The sequence below is a fragment of the Pezoporus occidentalis genome, unplaced genomic scaffold, assembly GCF_034315485.1.
Source record: "Pezoporus occidentalis ecotype Australia unplaced genomic scaffold, CSIRO_AGI_Poc_V1 ctg129, whole genome shotgun sequence".
In the NCBI taxonomy this organism is placed as follows: Eukaryota; Metazoa; Chordata; class Aves; order Psittaciformes; family Psittacidae; genus Pezoporus; species Pezoporus occidentalis.
This window is the reverse complement of record NW_026913092.1, coordinates 284,320-300,975: the sequence shown is the minus strand read 5'-3', so window position 1 is coordinate 300,975 and position 16,656 is coordinate 284,320. Positions and strand designations below refer to the sequence as shown.

Sequence of the window (16,656 nt, the reverse complement as noted above, 5' to 3'; positions counted from 1 at the left end):
TCTCTCTCACGTGATGTTATGACTTAGGGGGTCTGCCATCTGTTTACTTCAATGTGGAACTAAGAATAAATATATATATGTAAATAGCCTTACAATTAAGGAATCCCAAATGACTTTATTTGACCAAATATCTTTTTGGTTCTTTACAAGTTTGGATTTTGCTCTGGGTCAGTTTTCATTTTCAGAAATGTTGGCTACACATAAAAGCACAAACCCATAGAAACATGCCAGATATGGTTGGCACATGGGGACATGTAAAAATCTTGCTGCACTTAAAAGACACCAAAAGTCTGTTGTGATTTCCCTTTACTACATCAAAGGACATGGAACTGGTTTATGTTCTGGAATGTCATAGTTCCATCTCTGAAGATACATATTCATGCAGAACTACAGATATTTTTGCAGGATTCACAAATGACACACAAACACAGGGAGAAAACATTACATTCTATGTATTGCATTCCTTGCTGTCAAATGTATATATGAGGTTCTATTTTAGAAGCAGCTTTTATTAGTAGAATATTACCAATTTCTTAAACTGTGCTGTTGTCATTACTGTGAAGGTTTGTATCATATCTTTAAAAAGGTGTAAGAAAATCAGTGTAAATAGATTCCTTCTGCTCCCTCCTCAAAAACACATTATAATGTAACATAGCTATAAAATGTAAAAAAAATAATTGAACACATATATGGATATGGAACAGAAGAAATAAAGAATTAGGAACCAAATGCTAACCATCCAGGCAAAAGGTATGTGTAGCGCGTAACCACACGTCCAGGATTGTGCATAGACACTCAATGCAGCCAGAACTGTCTATCCCAATATGTGCTTATACCTTTGTTTCCATGTAATCTGCTTTCCTTTCCTACACACACGTAGGCAGATGGCATAAGGTGAAAAGCTCCTGTGAAAGGCACTGGATGATTCAGGGATTTGGTAGAGAAGCCCAGTGCACTCCCTTTGGGAAAATACTTCTTCCCAGGGTGCTTCTGCCAGCTGGGGAGCTGCAGAGATTATGTGCCTCCTGTGCATGAGGAAAAATGGTGGGGTTTTTAGCTTCAACACAGCTCTGTTTTGAGTAACGGTTTATACAAAATGCTGGCCTACATCTGACATGAAATAATTGATGATAGGCATTAAGTTTCTTTATGTAGAAGCACAAGTAGAGATTGAATACTGGGTCAGATTCATGCAGTAGTTTAGCTATCACTCAGTTGATTTCAGTAGATTAACCCTTGCTTACATTGAAGATGAAGTTAGGTCCTTTATGCCATACATCAGGTTTGTACAGTAATGTACAAGCAAAAAGAAATGGGTATTAGAAATCTAAACCATATGAACTGACATTATCTCCATTTTCTGGATTGATCAATAGAACACAGAGTGGCATTAGAGCAGTGGTTACATGTTTTTGGTCTGTTGACTGTGGCCAAACCTCAGCATTACTTGTGGGCCAGCAAGCACCTGCCATTCAGCTTTGAATTGCAAATGCACCATGGGCAGTTTGATTCTGCGGTCCCGCTGCAATGTCCTTGTTTTGCCATGGTGTCTGCAGGCTTCCATGTGATAACCACTGCCCTGTTGAAGGAGCCACACACTTCTTTATCCTGAAATACTGCATATCCCTCCTCAGTGCTGGGACATCTGACAGCTTGGCTAGGTCTTTAGCCATCAGGACAAGAGGATATCTAGGCTCATAGGCTGCATGCCACCTTAGCTGTAGTTTGGTCTTTCAGTGAGTCCTACCTGGGTCACTTGTAAGCAGCGCTCCTTCCAGCTGTGGAGGGAGCAGGCTCAGGTGGGTAAGCTCTCAAGGGTCACGATTCTTTTCCAGCTGCTGTTCATGGAGATTGAGGTGCTTCAGCAGCAGTTCTTTCACTTGAGTTCTGCTTGACTTGGGGGCCATCCTACCTCTAGGATGGGTTTTATTTTCTAAATAGCATATTCCAGTTCAGTCAAAAGTTATGGCTGGCACACAGGAATCCTGTCATGAAATTCTTTGGCCTTTTGCAAGTACTAGACTAGATTATATAATAGTTGTTCTAGTTTCATAATCTATTAATCTGTACATATATACATCATTGTGCTTCTTGAGAAGGCAGTGGGAACTGCTTTTCTTGTGTGATATCTTCCATTTGTAGTTGCATCTTGTACTTAATCATTACTGACAATACTAACAAGCAGCAAAGTATATTTGATTGAAGATAAAGCCCAAAAAGAGCAACTGAGAATAAGGCAATTTGGAATGCTTGCAAACAGATTTTATTTCTTTTTTTAAGTTATTGTTCTTTTTAGGTTAGTTTGCCCTGTTTTTAGTTTACATCCACTTCCTTCAGTCAGCAGAACTGTGGGAGAACAGGCTAGGTTTTCTTTTTATACATGCATTAATATTGGAATTGTTTGTGAAAAACTTACCTGGAGGCACATACCAATAACACTCAGTTACGACTTACTTAACTGCTCATAAATTTAACTGTTTGGGTCAAGGTTACTAAAGGCAATATATGAGACAACCTCAGTTTCATCTTTCATAATGTTCACTCCCTGAACCATTAAGAGAAGACTCTGGTAGTCCTTAACATGGTCTTTCCACTTGCAAAGAGTATTCATACTTAAGAAATTCAGCATGTATTTTTAATTCATTCTCAAGAGTTTTGATAGCGTTTTTCTTTTAAACATGCCTTAAAACTGATGTCAGTGTTTCTTGCCCTGTAATTATTGTTTGCCAACATCAGGAGCAGGTTCCCAAAATAATCTTTCCTTACATGAGCAGATCTTACCCACATGATTTGTTCCAGTAAAATGAGTTATGTGTTTTAAATACTGCCTCTGAGATAAAAGGAGATTACAGCATCAGACCTCCCACAGAATTTGTCTGTCAGCTCAATTGTTTTAAAAGCACAGGCCCAGCCTGCTCTACCAAGTTTTGCCTGTGTAGCTGTAGTGGTTCAAGACCTGAAAATTTGTTAGACATTTGTTGATGGCAAAATCTTAGATGACGGTACATCTCTTCTGTATACAAAGAGGACAACAGTTTTGTCTGTGTCATGTGGTGAGGAAGGTAGTGTAGTTGTGTGAATTTAAAAAGAAAAAAAGAGGAGAGAAAATGAAAGATTGGCACCTTCCATTAGCACATGGTGCACGCAATTACTCTACAGGCAGAGCCACAATGGCAGATGCACTATGGCATAGATGGATCTACGTTTGCTCATTTAAAAAAAATTTCTGTCTTCCTTGCTGCTATATAAAAAACACAACCAATAACCAAACGTGGAAAACAAGCAAACAACCCAATTAATTATATCCTGTAAACAAAAGGGAGTGTGTGGAGCTGCTTGTGCCTTTAACCTGTTATTTCAGTGGTATGACTCCACTACAAATTGCCACTTTCCTTTTACTTCACTGGAAACATAAGCTATGAATGTTTATTTTTTTTACTAGCAGCTGAGTTAAATGGCTATTATGAAGAATGATAATAGAACAGCAGCATCGAGATATATCTGAAAATAAGCTGCTTCTAGCTGTCACTTAGGGTTTCTTCACGAAGTATCTCACCACAGAACCAGCTCAGAGCTGCCTACCACAATCTACTCTTCTCTTTGAGATTCCATCTCATTAAATATAGTCAGGGGTTACAAAGATGGTAATGGGTGCAAATGAAACTGTGAGGCATTTGCTAGGAAGCCCCCCTTTACCTACCTTCCATCTTTTAATGTCCTGAAGTTTATTGAGCATCATTCAGTTATTTTGCAAAATTGTGAGAATGCAAGTAAGATACTATTTAAACTTGTCATAGAATGAATGGTTTCTGATATGCAGGGGTTATTGGACAGGATGGAAGTGAATTAAATTATAATTGAATGCAGCATCTTCATTCCCAGGAAATAGTCCTTGCATTGCAAGAGTTTTTTAACATCTTCTGAAGTATCACTAACATGTCCTAATGGAGAGAGTCCAGTGACTCTCCATTTACAACAAGTAATAAGCTTTCTGTAGACACTGCATATTAATAATACAGTAATGATGTGGCATTTGGTCTACTTAAATGAAAGTAAGGTCTCCTTGCTGACACCAGGTGTAAGGTGCTTATGTTGTCAAAGATATAACCACAAAGCGTGAGCACCATGTAAATGATTTTCTATTCCTATCTATTAAAGCTCTAGAAGCCAGAGGAATTATCAGTTCAAACACTGTAAAACTCACCTTGCATTTAACAGAGAAGGGCTACAAAAAATAATCAAAGTTGCCTGCCAGCTTCCATACAAATAAATGTGGCAAAGCTCTTCAGCCTGAAAATGTGACTGAGGGGAGAAAAGATAGAGGCAGGGAACAGGTGACTATGGATGAATTTACTGAAGCTTCCAGTACAAAAATACCAAATTACACAAGGAGGAGGCAGGTGCTGAACAAACAAAATGAGATAATGCATCACTAAACTTGCACTTAGGCTGTAGAGCACCCTGCTACAGGATGATGCAGATCTCAGCAGCTCACCTTGATCCAAAATACAAGGCTAATTTGACTTGCTTGACTAATTGCAAAATGTAAATGCCTAGAAAATAATGAAGGCACAGATGAAGGGAAATCTGTCAGGGAAAGACAGAAGTACATTTGCACAAAGTCTTTGTCTAGCCATCTGGTTATTGGCAAAACTAAGCAAACTTCTAAAAGTAATTTAATGGATTAACCAAAATGAAAAGTTGCTATGTAAATTACTTGCTCTCTTCTCCCAATTCTAGTTAATACTGACAAGAAGCTGGAAAGAATACAAGCAATTATATGCAGACTGAAAAAGGTGTGATAAATTATTTCTGGGATTTAATAATTTCTTGAAATATTTTCTCTTATGCTCAAATGATCCCATCTTATTTTACTCACAAGATTTTTTTGTTAAGCTCAGCAACATTTTTTCTAAGCCACATAAAATGAAATAGTTACTTTTTGGGAAGCTACTGCTGTATTTCCCTTAATCTGTCAGCACGTGATATTTATGCATTTCTCTATGTGGCTTTGATGAAATATTGCTGATTTTAATCTATTGTATTCAATGTATTTTCATATCCAGTGACTTAGAGGTCACTGGGTAATGGGAATATTGACAGGTCTGGTTGGCCATAAAGTGAACTTTAATGATGAGCGTTTACAAAAGCTGGACGGATGAGAAGCTTATAGAGGTGGTTCTTCATTGAGCAGAGGCTGGGGGAAAAATTTTAGTGTGGCAAAGGCATTTACATGGATTAAAAGCATCACTGTGTTTGCCTGGGGTAGGGGGGAAAGATAGCTTCCTGCAAACCTGGCCTATTTTCTTCAAGTAATCTCCAAGGAAACAGCCTATGCTGAGCTACGATCTGATTCCCAGTTGCAGGCCTCAGACCATAGCCATTATTGTTTTAACATTTCTGCCTTCATCTTTATCCCAGCAGGAATCAGGCTGTATGGGCTGCTGTGTAACTTGACCTTGCTTGGAGATGAAAAGACAGGTTAGCACACAGAGATCACAAAGCCAGAAGCAAAAAGACAGTATTTAGAAAATAAAGGAGCTGGTGTGGTATGATTATGTGTAATGTTCTACACTGTGCAGCATGGGTGGCCTGATGAACAGCGTCTGTCCACGAAACCCAGAAACCTGGACTTGGTCATAGTTTCTCCATTTTTAACCTTGTCTGTACAGAGATGCTGTGATTTTCATCATTAAAATACTAGTGATGATGATTTCCTGCAACACTGAAGATTACAAAAAAAAAAAAAAAAAAAGAAAGGAAAGGAAAGAAAAATGGAGGGGGGGGGGGGGGAAATCTGCATAAAATTTTAGTGCTTTCAGTAGACAAAATTAATAGTAAATCAGCAGAAAGAGCTGGATATGAATCTTTAAGTCTTTGCTGTCATTTTACTACTGTCCTCTGAGCTTTCCATGCAATAAGCCGGTGAGACCATAGTCAGCAGCAATTAGGCATGACATGTCTTAAAACATCTCAGGGATGCTAAAGAAAATAAAAGCATTCAGCATCTAAAAGCTGAAAAAAGTGTAAAGGGGGAAAGAGTTTCTGTTATGATAGACCATGGATACTCAAACTGGTATGACAACTGTGCATCACACGAGCGGTCACTGTCAAAACCCAACCAAACCACAGCTGCAAGGCCACAGGGTCCCAGTTAAATTGTGGTAGAGGCAAAGTGGATGATAGATTTCCTTCGGCTTGCCTCAGCCATCACCTCATCTCACAAAAACAAAGCAACCCAAAATTCAGCTATGATTTCTTAAAGATTTCAAGCCAAGAGCAGTAGAAGCATGTTTTTTCATATCAGACCATATGGAAGGTAATAAATATCTGGTTCTGATCGCTGATAACATCCTACATAGGCATGGGCAGAAAATACAGTTTCTGAAATCAAGTTTCCTGACAGATAATGCCACGTCATTCTTCATACATCCTTACTCCCTCTCTTGTATCTTTAGGCTGTAAGCTCTTCAGAGCAATTACTCTTGTAGTGCTGTGATTGCAGAGCGTTAGTACTATTACAGTATGTGTCAGACCAGAGAAAGGAGTTGCAGCCTGGTTAGCTTTAGTTAGGTGGGGCTTCTGGTTGCATTCTTGCATTGTTTTGAATGGCTCCTCAAAATTATATAGGATACTGATTAAAAACACAGCAAAACAACCCGCAGTCCCACTGATGTCAGTGGAAAGAACTGGTGCTTATGAAGAGGTGGCTCATTTGAAACTTTCCAAATCCCAGTTATTTTACCCAGCTATTATTTACAGGTAGCAGAACACATTTTGCATCTTGGGCCTTTGGAGTCATTGAGACCTAACAAAGGATTAAGCTGCTTGTACCATCAAACCTGACTTTGTTCTGCAAACAGGAAAAAAAAGATGTAAATGCACCCACCTCAAAAATGTTTGAGCTTTTCAACAAAGAATTAGGTTGCATGATGTGTTTGGAAAGCTTTCTTTTCCTCATCATTTTACCTTGTGTGAATTGTGTATGCTCCAAAAGGGGTGACCAAAAAGCAAAACACCTTAGAGAACAAACCAGCATTAAGCCAGGTTATAGCATCCTGCACTAGCTAGATGGTTCTTTTTTAACTACTTGATGGAAAAATATTTTTATTTTCTTTGTGTTTTTTCCTCCTTCCAGACTCTGACAACACCTGCTCCATTTGCCGATGAAACAAGCTGTCAGTGCCAAGCTCCCCATGAGAAGCTAACCATCGCACAAGCCCGCCTGGGAACACCAGGTATGTGGAGAGAACTGCATCAGCAGTGGGTGCTCCCAAAGCACAGGCTCTCCCTTATATCTGTCAATGCCCACTTGTGCCTTCCACTTGGAAGCAGAAAGGCCAGTCTGGTATCTGGTGCTGTCAGGTAATGGGGAAGAAAGCAGCAACTATAGGGCCATTATCTTCTGTTAGAGAAAAAAACAAGAGAAAACATTTCAAGTTAGAGTTTGATGTTTTCATGGATGTCCACATGTTGGTCAGAAGGAAGGCTTGTCAGCCCACTTCAGACAGCCTGAAAATTGTTTTGTGTAGTGGCTACCTCCTGGATTCTCTTCCCATGTTGCCCCTGTATGCTGGAAATCTTATTTCAATAATGTTCTTGTTGATCACATCAGATCTTCAGTGGCCTTAAAGGCCATTTGCTGTCTGCAAAGAAACCATGCCCAATTTCTTTATCTGAATGTTTGTGGCTGGGCTGCAAAAATGGGATGATTTCACATAAAGTCCCAGATATGTACTTCAGCGCCCCCTAAATTACAAGAGACTTAAAAAAAAAAGCACTTTTGTTTACTTACTTTACTTATTTAAAATAAGCTTTCAAAACGTGTACACTCTATCGGGGTAAGCCGCAGCTTTCCAGTCAGCTCTGCAAGGAACAGTGTTCTCCCTGGGATGTCCTGACAGCAGAGACATCTCTCTGTAGCACTGAACTACAGTCCACGAAGGCTGGAGCTCTGTTGCTCTCATCTCCACTGTCCTTTTGCTTGGAAATGGCACAGCTGTTACTTGTGTCATTTGGTAAAGCAAGTCCTTTTTCTGTTTGGAGCCTGCTGCTGAAGATGTCATACAGAAAGTAAGAGTTATAAAGGTAATAGCAGGAGGATGGTAAGAAAAAGACATCATAGGCTTGTTAGAGAGAAAAGCTTGGTGGAAGTATGAAAGAAGGGAGGTGAAAGTTTATGTAGAAGACATAAGCAATACGTTTTTACAGCACTACGCTGTGGAAAAAAGAAAGTCACAGACAAGAGAGGAGGAAAAGGGAGATGATATGAAAAAATATGGAAAAAAAAAGAAAAATCCAGAAGGTAGAACTGACTAGAAAGGCAGAGAGAAAAGAACAAGGCATATGGTGGAACCCTGAATGAGGCAGGAAGATGACATTTTTGCTAAATTAGAATATAGGGATGATGGATGATAATAAATAGGCTAAGTCTGAGAGAAAACAGCAGAGAGAAGAGAGAAGGACAAGTAATGAGCAGGATAAAACACTCCAAGTCTACCCATGGTGCCTTTGAGCATCAGAACTGGGGTGAATCTCCACAATCATCTGGGAACAAAACCCTGTCCAGTACAATTAAGTGCAACTTGTTTGGGTCTGAAAAATTACTGTTGTGTTTCTTTTTCCACAGTTGACAGACCTGTCAGAGTGTATGCAGATGGGATATTTGACCTCTTCCACTCTGGCCATGCTAGAGCTCTTATGCAAGCCAAAACTCTATTTCCAAATAGCTACTTATTAGTAGGAGGTAAGATCAGAGTTATTTATTGCACTGAATTTTTGCTTCTGTGCTTCAGTATTAGAGAGTTATTGCCATACCCACACCCCCAGCTGTTTATACACTATGACTTTGAATGCTGCTTTCACTCTGGGGGCTTTCTATAGGCCATTTGCCTTGAATTATATCTTACAATTGCATCAATTAAAGTAAAAGTCAAATTCTGCCCTCAGCAGTACAGGCACAATTCCCGTTTAGTTAAAGCAGGTGCCTGCATGACTTTGAGCTTAGAATAGCTCCATATGAATAATTTACCTTTTTCAGTTATTCACTCAAAATTGTTCAAAGATGGAGATGAGTGAATGAGATCAACCACTCATTTATTTCTGGCTTCTCAGTCCCTCTGCCAGCCAGGCACAGCCCACGGCTCCTGCCTGCCAGGTCAGTGTGTGTGTGCAGACCTAGCCTTCAATATCAGGAGAGAAGCTAAATCTGGCCTGTTATCATTGGAGGCCCAAATATAGGTTATGATTTGAATGTAGTTTTTAGCTCACAAGTGTCCCTGGGCAGGTTACTTTCTTATAAGTATTTTTGCTATGAGTATCTTCTTTTCTTGCTGTGTGGTTGCCTAACAGCTGTTCAGCAGTTGGTGTGCGCCTGAGTTGTCACTGGAGGGTGGCTCTTTCCTGCCTAGCTCTACTCTCCTGAGGCCTCATAAACATACATTTTGGTTCCAGTTTCCCTGCACTTTTGGGGCTCAGATATGCCTCTCATAAACATTTCACAGCAACCTTCAGCTGCTCAAATGCTTGCAGCAGTGATGATAAAGCAAATGTGAATGCAGCCTTCAGACACTTACTAAGATGCATTGTTTTGCATCTTTGTCCCACATCAGTTGAAAGGGGAGGAAAAAAACCCCAAGATAGAGGAAGAGGAAAAGCTCCTTGTAAACACACTTTTTGGGTTTACTCTTAAATTTATGAAATAAGGTAATTCCCTTGGAGGGAAAGGAGACATCCCTTTGTTATGAAGGAAACATTATGACTCTTGTTTTCTTGTTGAGCCAGATAGCTTGCAGAAGAAGCAGGTGGGGGTGCAAGACTGTGAGGTTTAAAAAAACTCCCAAGTTACGTAGGTTTTGTTGTTGCTTTTAAAGGAGTGGGGGGTGTCCCAGATCAGTAAAGGAGCTCTGGGGCAAAAGCCTGGCTCCTTTGAAATTCATGACATACCTTCATTTTGCCCTTATTTTTGTAGTGAAGGACAAAGCAGCCAGCACTCATCAGCACCTTTTCCCAGCAAGGCACTGTGTCTTAGCATGTTTGAAAAATGGGCGCCTTTCCACACCCACATACAATTTGTGCTGCAAAAGCACTGGTGTCATAAGTCTTTGTGGGCACCACAACCAACCCGTTCTATTTCTCATTTTGAAGACAATTATTTGGAGCTACAATTGTTATTTTTTAGTAGACCTTTATACCTTCCCAAATCAATCATTAGAGCAGGATGACAGAATCAAAGGGAAATGAAGATATTGTGTCTGCACTGCACATTAACAAAAGTAATCAGAAATAAGATCAAACCTTTCTACAGAATTCAAGCAAAAATTACTGCTTTCCAATAATTTTAGTAGAGCCTTTTTCCAGAAGACTGTAGCTTTAAGGTGACATAAAGGCTGTAAATAAGTATAAATACAATCTCAGATGGGATCTTCCTACTGAAAATGCATTGATCTCCATTAAATTTCTTGTCTGCAGGCATCAAAAATGACATAATAGGATTGAGTATCATTCTGCTAGTTGAAATTCATATGTGTATTATTATCTGGCTTTGGATTTTGCATGCACTCCAGAGCCTTCCTACATTTTTGCTACTATAAAGGTCCTTAACGACCATCACAGCAAGAACATCCATTTTAGTTCTCAAAAAAAGGCAGCATCTTTGCCAGCACCTTGCCTGATAGGTTGATGTTTTCAAATTAGAAAGAAGCAGCAGCTGTAGGGCTGCTGTCACACTTCCCTGCAGCACTAATAACATTGCATTTATCACTTGTCAAGTATATTTACTGTTTGTCTCAGTGTCACAGATGAGTGAGATCCAAAGGCACAGGTTTGACCTGTGTTGAAGGACCACCACTGTCAACCCAGCTATAAATGGGTATCACATTATTCCATCTGGAGTGTCAAATGACTATTGTAGGTGTAATATTGGACAGTTACAATGGGGACGAGTCACTGTTTTATGCAACATTCTGAGAAACATAGAAAGATAATACCCAACTTTTATAGTCCTCTGGTAACATGGGTGTTGCTTCCCTTCATTTTAAAAGCAATGTGACAAAGTATTAAGGACAGAGTATCAGAGGTAAGGACACAGGATTTACAGGCTTTTAAATCTGCCCATTCCACTAGGGCATAGGGCTTCTCCCAGTCCTTTCTATGGATATTCCTTCTGTGATTTCCTATTTAAACATGGCACAAGCCTTACTTCTCTTTTTGTGAAACCTGCTGAACTCAAACCTAAATTCAGAGGCAGATTCCTATAAAATGTGCCATGGCCTGTTTTCCATCAGTGTCTAGTGAGAAACTCTTCTGCTGGGATTTAAACCTTTGTTGGCAAGTTCATCATTTAGAGTATCATTTACATAAGCACAAAAAGTGGGAAGGCCCAGAAAAGCTGAGGGGTCTCCATCTTCGGGAACTCAGCTGGATGAGGCCCTGAGCAGTCTGCTGTGTTCGACCTTGCTGTAAGGAGCGAGGTTGCATTAGGTGATGTCCACTGGCGCTTTCCTGCCTCGACTGTTTTGTTAAGTTTGCAAACATTCTGTGATTGCCAAAACTGCACTTCTGAACTCTTTCTAAAGCACTAACCATTGCCCCTGAAATTTCACAGCCCATGAAACCCCCGCTTACAGTGGGATTGAGTTGTCTTAACATGGGCATACTGGACCACCAGTGATGTTCAGCAGTGTATCACTGGGCCTCTGGCTACAGCTGCAGAAAGGAAAGGCTCTCTCAGAAGTCTATGGTTGTACCTGCTAACCCTGAGCAGAACTCAGATGCCCTGGAGCACCCCAAAATTAGCTAAGCTAGTAACTAAGTCCTTAATGGAATTATTAAGAAATAATCAGCTGCTGGTTATGCTAATTCTACTTATTGTGGGGCCATTTTGTTTATACTTCCATATTTCAGTTTGCAGTGATGATTTAACTCATAAATTCAAAGGCTTCACTGTGATGAATGAAACTGAGCGATATGAAGCCCTCAGACACTGTCGCTATGTGGATGAGGTCATCAGAGATGCACCCTGGACGCTGACACCCGAGTTCCTTGAAAAACATAAGGTACATTTCTCCCCGTATTCTTCCCTTGCCCTTTGTAGACTGACAATTAAGAATTAACAGCAAGTCTGTGAAATCCTATTAGGTGTAACAAATTATTTAATTCAGTTAATTTCAGTCACTGAAAAAAACACTGTACATGGTGGATTTTGCCTCCACCTTTTTCAGCAAATGTGTTTGTCTTGCCTTTTTTTTTTTTTCCTCAATACACTGAGATGATTCTTGTAGTGGGAGTTTTGAATGGCAAAGTAACACTGAAGAATTATTCACAAACTGAATTCCAGGGAAGGAGATCATAAACCACAAAAGTTATCATGTAATGACTAAAGTCCCAAATAAAAGACACATTTCTTATTAATGGCAACAGATGAAATAATTGGCCAGAAATACATAAAAATGTCATGTGTCCCCTTAGAGGCAGGATAGAATTTCTTACATGCTATTGACTGTCTTGAAATATATATGAAACTTAACAAAGCATAAATAACTCAGATATATGTTAGTACCCACATCATTGGCTGACAAAAAGACAGTACTAGGTATACACATATATATACAAAGCCCTAAGGAGGCAGAATAAAGAATCCTGCCCCCATGGTTTTGAAAGCTTTGCCACTTGACTTATTTCTTCCAGTAGCAACAAAAGTAGGAACAGGCATCTTCATTTTCTACAGAATGTCACACAGAGCGAGTCAGAATGATGTGTTCATGGCAATGCTTCTGGAGACAAGGTTTCTGTTCTTTCATATTGATCATGCAACACAGCAGTTGTAGGCCTAAATCTAGTGCAATATTCTAGGTGATGGCTTTAGAATGAGAATGTCAAAAGCAAGTCAGCTGAAGTCGAGAAAAGAGATGATCCTCCACATCGACCCCTTACTGAACCAAAATTCAGTGATGGTGGCATGTGATTATTCTTCTGTTCACTGGCAGATTGACTTTGTAGCCCATGATGACATCCCGTACTCTTCCGCTGGCTCGGATGATGTATACAAACACATAAAGGAGGCAGGTAAGGGCAACTTTTCATTTTTAGCACCTTCATTTTCAGCCTCAGCTCAAATTCTTTTACTGCCTTTTGACCACAACTGCTGGGAGAGAAGGAGGAGAGATAATATCACATTCTCTTACACCCTAATAGTAGGTACTGTTGACTCCAGCAGGAAGATTCACTTTGTAAAACCACAAAGAATGTCCTTAGCTGAATTCCTGCTATAACGCCCAGGAAACCATTCAGATCTGTCATGAAACAGTCCCCTCTGGGCTTTTAAAGCAATTTATGTGTCCCTGAGTAAAAGCTTTGAGTGGGTGAAAATGAGTTTATTTCCTACAGCAGCCCAGCCAACTTCAGATATTTGTTGGTAACTGGGAACTGATGACTCCTTGACACAGCCCAGTCCTGAATATGGGCAAGCATAGGCAGCCTTCTAGAGCCATTAGGATCCACTTCTGCTTTGCACTGTGGGTTCTTTTCACTGCTCAAGGAAGCTGAATTAATTCTGAGGAGATAATGTTAACCCACTTTTGCCAGCAGCAGCTATCCTAACACAGTAAACAGTGCCAGAGGAGGAACTGATCATACCTTCCTCCTCCTGCTCCCTAGCGGTGCTGCTTTGAACTTTGGCAAATCCATCCTCTCTCTGTAAACAAAAACATGTATATTGGAGGCTTAAAAAAACATCCAGAGCAAGCTTGTCATGCAAAGTGACCTTCTCAAGGTATACAATGTATTCAACTGAGCTGCAAGAATAAGCTTTTTATAGCAGCAGTTCTTGATCTTTTTCTACTTGCAAACCTCACTGTGGTGTCAGACTCACAACCCTTTGGAAACTGCTGTCCTACAGTTTCAGAGCCAGCACCAACTGACTTCACTAGGCAATGAGTACTCCCATTTTTCCACACCAGGTTGCTGGAGAGCAGAGAAGCAGATGGGAACTGTGGAGCTACTTGTGTAGAGTCCCATGGGCTCCCATTTCCCCACTCTCTTCAGTGGGTGGGATGGCACAGGGATGTTAAGCTGGATAACTGTGTGCTGACTAAACATCTGCACATCTGAACAGTTAGTTTGGAAAACATGAATCAGTCCAACATGTGAAACATATGAAAGCAACATCAGTGACAAAAGGTAATGTTCTCATACATGGGTTTGTGAACCTTCTTAAAATCAGTTCTGTTTTTTTAGCAAGGGTAGAGTTTGGATTTGTTCATGTATTCTTGTAGCTCTTATCTATAAAGGCTTCTGGCTCAAAGTGGGTTTCACTGCTTCCAAAAATAGTTCCTTGAGTGACTGCTGCAAGCCTGAAAAGCACGATCAGGGAAACCTCTCTGCTCATGATTAAAATAATCTACTTTTTAGCAGAGTATTAATTAGAGATCAGAAAGAAAAACTATCACATAGCAGTTAGTCACAAGAGACTGCTAAGCTGCTTGATTCCTTCTCCAGATCTTTTTCTAACCCTATGAAACTAGGTAGCAATGCCTGTCTACTTCAAGAACATGGGAGGATTAATTTGCTGGTAGCTATAGCACACTTTTAAGACAAAGCACTACTTTTTTTTTGCAAAACCATTTCCAGTCTTATCTCTCAGCTCCCTCTCATCAGCAGCTTGATGTTGCAATTACCCATGAGAGAAGTAATTTTTTTTGTAGCCCTAAATAACTACTAAACCAAGGTGTGCTAGCACTCTGCTATTATTGCCTTTGTGACTTGCATTAACAGTTCAAGTGAGTTTGTCTTAATGAGGAGCAATTAAAAAGCAGTATATAACCCAGCTGTGTTGATGAAAATACAAGCACTATTAATAAGCAGCCAGTTTTCTTAGGGACTGATCTGTTGGAGCAGGGAGAGAGGTTATGCAGCCACTGACATGGCCCAGTGGACATGAAATGGGGGTTATAGAGATTGATACCCTCAGTCCCTGTGGTATATCCATGCTTGTTCACACTGCCATTATGCTTCACCTTTCTGTTACAAGCTACTGGCACCTCCACAATGTTTTCCAGTTCTTGTAATGCATCTTTTACCTGAAGGCACTTCCTGGCTTTGGCCAAGGCCAGGAGTTGGTCTGTTTTACTCAGCAGAACAAAGACTGTCAGATGGTGCAGTGCAGGAGTGGAGGAGAGAGTGGAAATATGCAGGAAAGCAGCAAATGCCCTATTGATAGCATGAGTAAAAGCCAACCCCAGCTCCTTTATGTAACATTAAAGAATACACTTATGGAAAGAACTGCTCAGTGAATTGCCACAGCTGTGAGGTTTAGCCTTCCCAGCTCTGGAGCACCTGCCAGTCTAGTAACTTCCACATCATAGCTGACACTGAAGTTGTAGCCTTTCTGAAGCTTCCTTCTGAAGACTTGAGGGAAAATGAACAGTACAGCAGTTCAGTATCTTCTAGTGCCTTCCCAAAGCTCACACGGGAACAACAGGAAAGAACTAGGAATAAGACAGGTAGAATTGCAAGTCTCTTCCCTTTGGTCAGGTGTTTCTGTGTTCATCCTCAGCCACCTGCTGCAGTGCCTGATCCTAGTGGGCTTTCTCAGCAGGCTTTGTTTTCCCACTTTGCTCAGGAATGTTTGTACCAACACAGAGAACTGAAGGTATCTCCACATCTGATATCATCACAAGGATCGTGCGGGACTATGATGTGTATGCCAGGCGCAATCTCCAACGAGGATACACCGCCAAAGAGCTGAATGTTAGTTTTATAAATGTAAGTACATGGATCTGCATTTGCCTCTGAGGCGCTCTTCCTATGACCCCAAATGTAGAGTAAAGCTTATGAAAGAATGTCTTCCTCCTGCTGCTTTTAAAATAGCTAGGAAGAGCTTAATTTAAAAGAAACTGGTAAGCTGAGGGTTGTTTTAATTGCTCCTATTAATTAGCAGCTTCATTTCCATCTTGTGCTTTTATGTTTATAACAAAGCAGCTGCTCCCCTTTCCTCCTTGAGCTGTAGGTGGTCTAATGACAGACTAGGAAGGAGCTGAGCCCACCCCACCACTGCAGGCTTCTCAGCCACTCAACCAAGACACAATTTCTTTATTCCCATTATGAGAAGACAGCACAGAAAGCAAAGATTGTGATATCCAAACTTCCTCTACCCTGCAACAAAAAGTCCACCAAACCAACCACTGAGCAGTGCCATTACTAGAGAAAGCTAAAATGGTTTTTAAAGGATAAGGAAGTGTGTTAGGTAGTTGGTACATAAATGATGCTGAAGAAACCAGAAACTACAATTGTAGGGCAAGAGCACCATTTGAAAGCATGGCTCAAATTATTCAGCTTCCATGTACAGAATTGCACCTTACACTCCACTGAGGAGTGAACACTTGACAGAAATGAGTTTACTTTCCTTCATTTTCTGTTTCAAGTCTTAACTTAAAGCCTTGAGATAACCCACATAACTGAAATCACCCTTGTAACTGGGCTGACTTGCAGCAGCCTGATTGTGATGGACTGAATTGTGTCATTTCATAAGGGTTTTGTGCACTGGATTATTGTTTTGAAGTCTGACAGGCAAATAACAGATCACAGGGCTTAAGTTTTTATTTCACTGGGCTTTTGTTTTTAGCCTTCTACACCTCTACAAATCCTGCTTGTAAGTAC

At 40.4% G+C, this 16,656-nt stretch overlaps 1 protein-coding gene and 1 long non-coding RNA gene across 6 annotated transcripts in view; one reads left to right on the top strand and one right to left on the bottom strand.

Annotated features, from left to right (window-relative positions):
- Positions 1-16,656, top strand: part of PCYT1B (phosphate cytidylyltransferase 1B, choline) — a 39,194-nt gene that overhangs the window by 12,890 nt on the left and 9,648 nt on the right. For 3 of the 4 annotated variants that reach the window (XM_062608057.1, XM_062608055.1, XM_062608054.1), the window contains exons 2-6: positions 7,139-7,238; positions 8,630-8,746; positions 11,905-12,056; positions 12,987-13,065; positions 15,620-15,762. In XM_062608057.1, the coding sequence (XP_062464041.1) occupies positions 7,139-7,238; positions 8,630-8,746; positions 11,905-12,056; positions 12,987-13,065; positions 15,620-15,762 (591 nt within the window). Of the gene's footprint in view, positions 1-5,429; positions 5,482-7,138; positions 7,239-8,629; positions 8,747-11,904; positions 12,057-12,986; positions 13,066-15,619; positions 15,763-16,656 lie in introns of those variants that run through there. The other variant, XM_062608056.1, reaches the window with a different exon arrangement.
- Positions 290-8,641, bottom strand: LOC134158299 (uncharacterized). 2 transcript variants are annotated; one of them, XR_009962706.1, is made up of 2 exons: positions 7,796-8,641; positions 290-7,646 (listed from the first exon to the last, which is right to left on the bottom strand). It is a non-coding gene; the product is annotated as an uncharacterized LOC134158299 (long non-coding RNA). The 2 variants fall into 2 exon arrangements; XR_009962707.1 differs by having other exon boundaries at positions 290-7,019.